Genomic DNA, 11383 nt, shown 5'->3' on the forward strand with positions numbered 1-11383 from the left:
CTGATGTGAAATGACAGTTATATTTTTAAAACGAGGATTTCATACAAGATATTTTCCAAATAAGCATAATCTATCCCAATGACCCTTAATACGCATGAAGGGCTTTATATTATTACCTTTGCATTTTTCAAGTTCTTTTTTTAAATTTAATTTTTTAACTTATCACTTGTACATTAAACTCACTGCCAGTCATCCCCTCTCTCTCTCTCGTTCTTTTTTTATAGTTTCAACTTTAGCCACATGTGGGTGACAGTTGGACAGCTCTCACCGTGGGATATCCCTTAGCATGACCTCATCACGGACTCATCACAGAGGTAAGACTGCAGAGGAAGATACTTGAGGTGTTGGCTTTAGGAGTCAGGCAACACTATGCCTTGAGGGACTATGGAGGATATTTTAGGGGTGGGTGGGCTTCTCTGAGGATTTAGCTCACTCTCATACTGATATTTAAAGAAATAACAAAGGCTGCATTCCCAACAAGGACATGTGCCAGTGGGTGTAAAACTCATGCCTTAATGACAGCTGTCTACTTACTTCTGATACCATCAGCGAGAATTCATTTAGTTCAGATAATTGGAAGTTTTCGTGTTAATGCAATAAGCAAGATGTATTGTAATCTGCTGAGCAAAGACAGTGACTGTGGAGAGGAATCCAGTTTTCCCAGCCTGATTTGACCGAAGCATGGAGGTTCAGCTCAACTTATTGGAACCTCAATTTTCTTTTTCATCTACAGAAGGTAATTGGGTGTAAGAGTTTTTTTCAGCCAAGTGAAGACCGTAACTATGTAGTAATGTGATTCTTTTGTTTGTTCATTTAAAACATTTAATTTTCGTGTTTTGAGATAGTCTCACTAGGCTGTAAGCTGGTCAAGCTTGGACCTTGCCCCAGGCTGGCTTGTAACAAGCAATCATCATGGTTCAGCCTCCTGAGTGCTAGAATTATGGTCATGGTTCATCATCCCTTATTTGAAAATTGGTATGTAGGAAAAAATTCTCCTGGTCAGAAATGAATAGGGCACAGGTAGTCTTTTATGAAGCTTATAAAAGACACATATGTATTTGGAAGAAAGAAGTGAAATGGAACAGTAGTGTGAATTGAAGGTAGAAGATGTCAGTCTCCTAATTCCAAATCGGAATGTGGGCTCTATGATGTACTCCAACTCAACTGTGAGACCTGTTCTAGGACTCCTTCTAGGTTGGGATATGAATTACATTGAATGGTGGCAGCATTTCAAAAATTCATTTTACTAAGATGCATTTAATTTAGAGTTATTGTATATTAATTTTCTGGAAGAGTTTTGCTTATGACTAATTTCTAACAGTTATTGGGAAGCTGTGTCCAAATAGTCTGGAAATCACCTAAGCCAGGTGCTTTTATGGTGTCTCACTGAGGCCACGTCTCTTCCTGTGGAGAATAGAACTTTTTAATAGTGCGTTTAAATTCAAATCCTAATTTTTGAAAATGGTGTGCAAATCGCACATATTTAAAATATTTGAATCAATGCCTTCACCCTGGATCTCTGCCACCAGGTCAAGAAGTGACAATTCAATGACTTCAGGAAGGTAAGTTTTGGCTTGTCAAAGTTGAAGATAAGACAACACCTAATAGCCTTCAAGAATTGAGCGGGGAAAGAGGATCAGTTCTTAAAAGTCAGGGACAAAAGGTTAATGGGGTAACTTTGGTTATATCGATGTGCAGAAGGTTGCCAAGCTGGATAGCAACAGGGGCTATAAACTTGGTATGGTGCACTGAATGAAGCATTAGATACACACCCTGGAAAATAGCATGTAAGTAGAGGGCAGGACAAGAACGACTCACGGTCACATGCCACTGTGGTTTTATAGCCCTTGGAACTAATTGTAGAGGTCCCTGTACATAAATCCCTGTACTACACATTTGCTTTTTCAAACATCAAAAGAAAAATGTCTGCCCACTCAGTTTCTGCCAAGTAAGAAAAGAGAGTCAGGAGGTTTATGACTAGTGTGAACATTTCTAGGTAGAAATCAGCAACACAATTATATTTCTACCAAGATAGAATTATCTCTATCCATTCCATGGTGCAATGGTGTCTTCAGGAAATAGTCAAGACTACCACTTGATCTTCTTGGTCATGTGAACTGCATGGTCTTTCCATGGAGAGGGATAAGCATAGCTGTCCATTCATTGTCTAACGTCAAGGAATAGTTTAATTGTATAGTTATTAGGATGAATACAACTGAACAAATGCACAGACTACTTGATTCCTTAAGCTTTGGTGAAGCAGAGAAAAGGGTTTAACAAGAAAAAGAATGTATGCTGTAGTTTTCCTCTTTCCCAACTAGTTTTGTAAGTGTGGTTTTACTGAAAGATTTAGACACTTCCTATTGACATAGCAGAGACTTCTCCAATTTTTGTGGTGGTTTACACTAAGTAATTAATCTTCTGAACCCCAAACCCATGTGTGTAAATGGTTTTGTGGTATCATTTACATACAGGAACTAGCTAAAAAACAAATCCAATTATAGCAGATCCCCAGCATTTAGCATGTGACATGTGTAGAAAAACATTCAATAAAAGGTTGGGGCTGGTGATGAGTCAGTGCCTAGGAGTTCCACATTAAGTCACAATTGGCTTTGTGCTGGAGAACATGTATCATTTGGTGTACTCAGGCACGGAGGAGATCAAGAGTCTCTTGTGACAAGCACACAGCTCCGGCTCACCCAGCTGTGACGGAAGAGGACTCCTGTAATCCCAGACTAGAAGTGTTGCCTTGTCCTGATGTCTGTCCATGAGAAAATTTCCACAGCAGATTTGATGGAGAACCTCAGGGAAGAGCTCACCTGTTTCATCTGCTTAGATTATTTTAGCAGTCCAGTGACCACCGAGTGTGGGCACAGCTTTTGTCTGACGTGCCTCCTGAAGAGCTGGGAGGAGCACAACACACCTTTGTCTTGTCCCGAGTGCTGGAGGACTTTGGGAGCCCCTCATTTCCAAGCTAATGAGCGCCTGGGACGACTGGCTAACATTGGAAGACAGCTCAGATGCCAGGTGCTGCAGAGCGAGGACGAGCAGAGCAACAGTGGGAGAACACCGGGGCCCAGTAGGGTGTTCTCTGACGATGAGCAGAGTGTCATTAATTTCTCACCTCCAAATCACGGCATGAACAGGGCATATTTCTCAAGTGAGGCTGAGGAGCAGCACAAAGTAAGTTGAGGTGCTCAATGGCAACTTCAGAACACAGAACTGGTCCTAAAAGCTAATTCTTATTCAGGGCACAATGACACCCATGGGTACATACCTTCATGTAGTGTGGTTCTTGCTTCCACCCTTTCTTTGAGAGCCTCAGTCATCTCCCAATGGCTAGTTTTCCTGATCTTTTTACCACTGGATACCTTGCTTGTTTGCCAAGGGGTTTGTTTCTGTTGCAGGAAAAACTCCAGGACATCGTAAATATTTTACGGAAAAGGAAGAAGGAAGCTCAAGCCATTCTGAACCATGAGAAGGAGCGTGTAATGCTGTGTAAGGTCAGCGTCTGTCTAGTGTTTGGTCTTGTGTGTGGGATACTTAGTCACATGTCAGGGAGAAAGGACCATTTTGTCATAGACAGTTCCCTGCTCTTTGGATGCCAGCCATTGTGTGTTTAGCTCAAGTTCACTCACCACAGGTAGATTTGTTTTTCCTTGTTTGTCTTCCTTGGTTGATATGTTGTGATGCATCTAATTGATATTCTTTCAAATACAAGTAATGTATTTGCAAGTTAGGATGGAACCCAGTTTTAAAAATGTCTCTCGGGAGCTTGGGGAAAACATGCATACCAATTAAAAGCAAGTAAAGAGGATGGGACAATGGCAAAATAGTAGATTGACTCATACTGCCACGAATGTATGAGGTTAGTCACAGATTTGGATTTGAAATGTCTAGCAATTCAAGCAGAGAATGAAATGTTTAATATGGTACAAGCAGTATAGATATTAGGGCTGGGGAATTTGCTCAGGTAGAAGCACTTGGCATGCAAGCCTCAAGACGTGAGTGTGGTTGGTTGTTCAGAACCCTCATAAAAGTCAGAAGGGCAAGTATTTGCGGCCCCCTGAGATCCTGTCCAGGAGATGGCAAACAGACATACAACAATCATCAGAAGCTCAATAGCAGGCTAACCTGAGGTACACAGTAGTAAGACCATGCTTCAAACCAATCAAAGGTGAAGATTGGTTACACCTGAGGTTGTCCTATGGCCTGCACAGATGTATTATGCACACACACACACACACACACACACACACACACACACACACACACACACTCATACATCCTAGGACATTCAAAGTGAATATTTGAGTCTCCCAATAAATGAAGACAATGAGGAATATTTGCTTGAGACAGCCTTTCCCTGTGTAGCCCAAGTTAGACTCAAACTCGTGTTTTGTTTTTTTTCTACCTTAGCCACTCAAGTGGTAAGTGGATTTCAAATGTGATAGACCACCATTCATTGTACACGTTGAATTCTTTTTTGTTTGTTTTGTGTCCTGGCTATCTGGGAACTGGCCATGGAGATGAACAAACTGACCTCAAATTTACATATAATGCTCCTACCTCTCTGCCTTTGTCTCCTGAGTGCTAGTTTTTCATACATGTGTCACCAGACTGGCTTACATCCCGAATTAAGTGCAATGTTTTGTGATGTATTTCTAGTATGTGATTCGATTCCAAGTTTGTTTTTAAAACCAATATTGTCTAATAATGTACACATACACCTTTCATAATTTTTCCTTCTAAATTTTAATTCATTGTATATTCCTACTATTAATTTAAATTTTATTTTCAATTGTTTTCCTCTTAGATTTCAATTTATTTCCAAATAGTGCTGATTACTATGTGTCACGTTGTTTGACTTCATTTGTTTTGTTCAGTAGAAATGACAGTTCTTAGCTTAGAAAATCTAATTTTCTTGACTATCGGGTACACGTGTACCTTTGAAAACCTTACTCTTCATCCATCGTATCAATATAAATTCTACATTATAGGATTGTTTCTGTTGCTAACATGTGTGTGTGTGTGTGTGTGTGTGTGTGTGCGTGTTCGCGTGCGTGCGTGCGTGCGTGCGTGCGTGCGCATGTGCATGTGTGTGCGCGCGCGTGTGTGAACTTTGTGCACATGTGATAGCAGGAGGAGACAAAGACCTGTAAGCAGGTCGTCGTGTCTGAGTACATGAAGATGCACCAGTTCCTGAAGGAAGAGGAGCAGCTCCAGCTCCAGCTTCTGGAGAAGGAGGAAAAGGAGAACGTGAAGAAGCTGAGGGAAAACGAGATCCATCTGACCCAGCAAGTCCGCCGCATCAACAAAATGATTGGTCGGATCGAGTCCATCTGTCAGAACTTGACTTTAGAGTCTTTTGAGGTGAGGCAAAATTCACGAGGACACTGGGAACAATTAATGCAAAAAACCAAATGCACAGTGACCCATCCATGGTATTTCAAGCCATAGGAACTAAGTTTTTCTGTAGTCATCTGAAAAATTAAATTCTGCCTTAAAAGGAGTTTTCCTAAGGAACTGACAATCTGGGTATTAAAAATTCTTGAAGAGGGTGAGAAATCAAACAAGGAAAAGAGAAAACAAAAACAATTTCATAAACAAACCCAGGGATGACTAGTTTTTCCTGGACCTGCTTCTGCAAACACAGCTTTGTCTAGAAATTCGTGATTTATTTGTAAGCTTCTGGGCATGGAAAACTTAATCTTTTCAAAGACCTGATGAGGGTTAAGTACTAGTATCATGTAGCCTCCAGGTGACGATCACCTACAAAAGGGACCTTGGGTAGCAACTATTTAATAATCACATTGATGGCTGTTAAGGAGACCTGATTGTCCTACAGCTACGAAGCAGCAGAATCCATGGGTTCTGTGTGCCAAATCCACTGTCAATCTTTGCCTAATACACCCCAAGACGCCTGCACTCATTAATATCTTCTCAGTCATAAGCCACAGGACCAACTTCAGCTTTAGGTCCCATTCATGATCAGACTCTACAAAGACTGCTGTCGAATTTTGTGTCTTCTAAATGACTAAATGACAATAAGAAGCATAACATGGGTGCTCACTTTGGAGTGAAATTGGAATGAAGAAACACGGGCTTGGTCTCGGCTCTCACTTGGGCATTTTTCTTTGCACATCTTTGGTTCCCTGAGACATGAGGTTAATGTTTGGTCTTGAGTATTAAATATTCAAGGAGGGCTTAGGAGTCCCCAGTCATCTCTGAACATGTCTAGACAGTTAGTGGTTGTGGGTAGGGGGGTGGAAGAGACTTTTTTTTTTTCAGTGATGTAGTCACTGCCCATCAGTGATGTAAGCTGCCCATGCTCTGTGAATAAACCCTTACCTATGCCCCCATAAATAACCCTAATTAAACTCTTTGGTTCATCCAACAAACAAAGTCATGCGATTGTGGACACAATGAGAAGAGGAAGGGGATGAATAGAAGTGGAAAGAGGACAAGATCAAAATTATGTGCATATATGGATACACAAAAAATACATTATATACTTATATGAATGCATCAAATACATACATGTATGAAATTGTCAGGATGAAATCCATTATTATGCACAATGAATGTATGCTAAAATACATTTAAAAAAAGACTTTTTAAGAGCCTGCAAGAGATTGCTTAGTGGGTAAAGATGCTTGCTGTCAAGCCTAAGCACATAAATTCTGTCCATGGCTGAGATCCATGTGATCTGAGAGAACAGACTCCCCTGCATTTTTCCTCTCACCTCCATATTCGTGTTGTGACAAAGTGCATTTCCTACTCCCTGCAAATAAGATTTGCTTTTGTTTTAATTAAAAGATTGGATGTGAAAAAAGAGAACAAAGTCTTCTCTGGTCAGAGTGAGAAACCTCTCATCTCATGTTCATTACAAACCATCCTTAGAAGAGGCTGAGGTTTTGCTCTCCTATCCTATCTGTTACCCCCTCTTCAGATGTGCTAGGATCATGGAAGTAGAGTCTATGGAACTGGTGTGAGATTGTGATGAGGATCAGTTCACTATTTGATAGTGATGGAGATGAATGCATAGTAACCTTTCTCTCTTTATATCCCTAGGAAGTCAGAGGAGCCATGGATCGGTAGGTTTCTATTCGGTCTCCATAGTGTAGTCTATGGAAATCTGGTGCTGATGAAATAGTGATGGTGCGGGGAAGAGTATGTGGATGTTGCCGGGGAGAGATGCTGTGGATTGGCCAGCTGGAGCGTGTTATGTGGTTTGTGCCACAGAGAGAATGAGGTTCTGTTTTCTCTTGGAAGGTATGAGTCCCTGTTGTTTCAGTGTCCAGAGACAACCATCACGGAACTGAGTCTGTGTCGCATCACCGGGATGAGGGAGATGCTGAGAAAATTCAGCAGTAAGTCCATCTTCTTGTCACATCTCCAGGGATTTCCACAGTTACGTGCATGTTATGGGTACCCCTGAGCTCTTGGGCAGCTTCTTCTGCCATAAAAGAGTCTCCTGACACGAGCTTCCCAGTTGCAGTATCTAGAGCCAGTGCTAAGGCGCCAAGATCAAACACTACCTACGCTTGAGTCAAGACACGAGAAGCCTTGATTGATGTTCTGTCAGGCACTGCTTGTTATCAAAGGGTTCTGTGATTCGTCCACACCATTCCCACCACACACAATAGCCCTCTTACAGTGGCTCTTGCTTTGTCAGCTCTATTCCTATTAGGACAAAAGCTAGGTTGAATTCTTTTGTTTTAATCTCCATGTGTGGGCAGGCAGTGGGGGTATACACCCATGGTATGGGTGTATACGTGAGTATGAGTGTAGGACAACCTTGGGTGTTAGTCTTAACTCTACTTTGTTTGAGGCAGGCCCACTATTATCATACCCAGATACTTTGAGAACCTTTGACTGGAAACTGAAGTAGATTGTAATCTAGGATGGGAAACATATCTCATTGGTCAAAGATGTATAGCCTGATAACATTATTCAATTATGAGGTTATTTACAGTCTGATGCGTGTCGGGTAGTAGGGGTCCTGAGGTTACTAGGTGCATTATTTGGAGAGGGGTGTGTGCACCCTGTTCATGCAGATAAAGGAACTAGAATGCTTAGTACATTATTATAATTGGATGTGTATGGGAATAACTCAAAACTAAATGGGGTCCCAAACTGGACTAATCCCTATGCTTGCCTGCCTCAGTCGGGGCAAATTATCCCACAGTCAGTGGCAATTTGAGTCCTCTCATGTGACCTCCTCACAGGTGGGTGGGGATGAAGGCCTCCTGCTCACATGTGCTGTATGACATTGTCACTGGGGTGCCAACTCACGCAAAGCTACATTTGACCATGGCATAGTGAAAACCACGAATTAGAAATTTACTATTACAATATTCAATGATTTTGTAATTTAGTAAAGTTAATCTGTATGAATTTCAATTTTCTTTTAAATTTAGTTTTGCTTACTTAACTGTTTTGTGTTTGTTAAATGAGGTCTTATGTGGCCAAGTTGGCCCAGAACTCTGTATGTAGTTAAGGATGATCTTGATCCTCCTGCCTCCACTTCCAAAGTGCTGTGACTGTAAGTTTGTGTGACTGCATCAGGTTTTATTTATTTAGTTTAAGTGTTGGGAATCGAACCCAGGACTTTGGACATGTTTTAGACAGGCATTCCACCAACAGTGTGATACCTCTAACCCTTCTTTCAAGTTTTTATTTTTACAAAAGAATTACTTTAGACTATGTGTATGTGTGTGAATGTACATGAATTTGGGTGCTCAAGGAGGCCAGGGGTGTCAGGTCCCCTGGAGACGGTACTCTAGGACGTTGTACACCACCAGACATGGGTGCTGGGCATCTAACTGCAGTCCTCTGGAGAAGCATCATGTACTCCTCACTATGGAGTCTTCTCGCTAGCACTTGTTATTTATCTATTCGCTATGTATTATTGCAGGTAATATGAGAATATTATAATTGCAACAATGATTACATACAATAATGCCTAGGAAATAATTAGCACTGTGAAGGAGTGTAACAAATGTCAATAGAATGTCTTCTATCTGAACTGCAGGAATTCTGCCCTGGCTAACAGTGAGGGCATCCTTGTGTAGAGAACCAGAATTCTAAAACTGTCTAGAAAAGCATTTTTATTACACCCAGTTTCCTCTTATCCTCACAGATGTGCCGAATCTCTCTTCACATGACTCTACTCTGTCTCTTCTTACAGCCTCACTGTCTGTTCCATGAGTGGTAAAAAACAAGCTCAGAGATTCTGTTCTGTATTCTGTTTGTTTATTTTGAGATAGGGTCTTATGATATAGCCCAGACTATCCTTAAATTCATATTAATCCACCTGACTAAGATTCCTGAGTATTGGAGTTCATGACATAAGATATTAAGTCCAGTTAGAAGTGGAATTTTTCTTTTCTAAAGGAGGCTATCTTATCAAATCCACTGAAGTTAAATTGAAATAGAATTTTACAGTATAAACCAGGCTGGTCTTGAATTTATTAAATAGAGCTGTTTAGCCTCAAACTCGGTTCTGAAACCAGATATTGCTGTGTATAGTCCAGACTATCCTTCCACTCACTATGTAGCCCAGGTTGGCTTTGAACTCATATCCCATTTCCTTAGTCTTATGAGTGCTGGAATTGTTTGCCCGCCTAACACCTAAGTTAAGAAAGAGGCCTAGCTGCCTTGGTAGTCATAGCTAAATCTCAGCACAGAAGAGGCTATGGCGAGAGAGAACTATCAATTTAAGGTCCAGCCTGGGCTACTTGGTTAGATCCTGTCTCCAAAGCAAATACATAATAGTAAGACTATTTGTTAAGAGTTTAGCTTAAAACTTATATATAAGGGTGGTTGCCAAGGATGTCAAAAGCTTCATTCTCTTTTCTTCTTGCAGCAGATATAACTCTAGATCCAGCCACAGCCAACGCTTACCTACTTTTGTCCGATGATCTCAAAAGTGTGCGATACGGAGGGACCAAACAGCAATTACCTGACAACCCCGAGCGATTTGATCAGTCTGCAACTGTGTTGGGAGCCCAGATCTTCACCTGTGGGAGACACTACTGGGAGGTGGAAGTGGGAAAGAAGACGGAGTGGGAAGTGGGTATCTGCAAGGACTCTGTGAACAGAAAGGGGAATCTCCCCAAACCTCCTGGGGACCTCTTCTCACTCATAGGCTTAAAAATTGGTGACGATTATAGTCTCTGGGTTTCATCACCCCTGAAAGGTCAACATGTCCGAGAGCCAGTGCATAAAGTTGGTGTGTTCTTGGACTATGACTCTGGACACATAGCATTCTACAATGTGACAGATGAGTCCCTCATCTACAGCTTCCCTCCGTCCTCTTTCCATGAAGCTCTCAGACCTATCTTTTCTCCTTGTCTTCCAAATGAGGGAACAAATACAGACCCTCTTATCATCTGCCACATCTGACAGAACATCCCCTGAACCTTCCTTCAGTGAAGACAAGGTCAAGGAGACACTAAAGTGGTTACTGCATTCAAAGACATCATACCTCAGATTACCTGGAAAAAATATCCTCCCTCCCCAAAGACTTTCCACAAACCTAGTTCTGCAATGAAGAGCCAATTAAAAATCTATTCAACACCAAGACTAGAAAGATGGCACCCTGCTTTTAATCCAGTTATCTGAGCGGCACTGTGTGTGCTGGCCACTCAACATACAGACAGCACTGTTAGTATCCTGTTTTACCTCTCTGTCATAGGAAAGCTATCTAAATATATGGCATTTTTTTCAGTCTGTGTATTTGCTTTCCTAGCATAATATATGTAACCTTTGCCTGTGTAGCCACCTGGTAAATGAATTCCTCCATTAGCTGAGTCCTAAGTCTCCTCTGTCTTGAAAGCAACTTTTCCATGAGGCCTGGCATATTAATCCTCAGGAAAGCTTACAAGATCAGGATGCTGTAAATATTTGTTAGCATCAGGACCATTCATATTAATATAATCTTAAGAGCCTAGAACATTCTATAGTTCATTGCAGCTAAAGGTCTAGTCAGTAAATGTATCAAGGCAATGGTTGCTAAATGGTTTGGGTTTTAACTGAGACTGTTGGCTAGAGCAGAAGTCCTTTAGCCCCTGGAAGGTTGGTGCTAGCCTTGCCCACCTCCGAGGAGGACAGGCATGGTGTTGAGGTGGTACTCTAGTGGGTGACTCTCACACCACTTGCTGGAGGAGGTAGGTCTGTAGAGATTTGTCCTGCTTTCGGAGACATCACCTTTTGAGTATTTTTCTGTCCCTATTTGTAAAAATAGAAATCTATTTTATTTTAAAGAATGTTACCAGTCATAGTGTTGTAGAAAAGACAAGCCAACTGATAGGGCTTGACCACCACGCACCCGATTACAGGTTCCTAAAGGGGAATTGTCATGGGTTGTATCTAAAGT

The 11383-nt window shown here is 41.4% G+C and overlaps 1 protein-coding gene across 7 annotated transcripts; it reads left to right on the plus strand.

Annotated features, from left to right (window-relative positions):
- The first annotated feature begins 346 nt into the window (after positions 1-346).
- Positions 347-10734, plus strand: Triml1 (tripartite motif family-like 1). Of its 7 annotated transcripts, none has more exons than XM_039094975.2 (6): positions 347-736; positions 3408-3503; positions 5143-5373; positions 7075-7097; positions 7276-7373; positions 9872-10734. In XM_039094975.2, exons 2-6 carry the CDS (start codon positions 3492-3494, stop codon positions 10408-10410), a joined length of 903 nt encoding a protein of 300 aa, XP_038950903.1. In that variant the 5' UTR covers positions 347-736; positions 3408-3491; the 3' UTR covers positions 10411-10734. The 7 variants fall into 7 exon arrangements, with proteins under 7 accessions (XP_038950903.1, XP_038950900.1, XP_038950902.1 ...); XM_039094972.2 differs by lacking the exon at positions 347-736 and adding an exon at positions 1192-1562 and having other exon boundaries at positions 5140-5373; XM_039094974.2 differs by lacking the exon at positions 347-736 and adding an exon at positions 1192-1562.
- Positions 10735-11383: the final 649 nt, after the last annotated feature.

Source organism: Rattus norvegicus, chromosome 16 (assembly GCF_036323735.1).
Source record: "Rattus norvegicus strain BN/NHsdMcwi chromosome 16, GRCr8, whole genome shotgun sequence".
Taxonomy (NCBI): Eukaryota; Metazoa; Chordata; class Mammalia; order Rodentia; family Muridae; genus Rattus; species Rattus norvegicus.

Coding starts and splice junctions, on each gene's coding strand:
- Triml1 (XM_017600368.3), top strand. CDS start 2,758: ATGTCTGTCCATGAGAAAATTTCCACAGCAGATTTGATGGAGAACCTC. Junction 3,184..3,407: donor AGGCTGAGGAGCAGCACAAA/GTAAGTTGAGGT, acceptor TTTCTGTTGCAG/GAAAAACTCCAGGACATCGT. Junction 7,098..7,275: donor GTCAGAGGAGCCATGGATCG/GTAGGTTTCTAT, acceptor TTCTCTTGGAAG/GTATGAGTCCCTGTTGTTTC.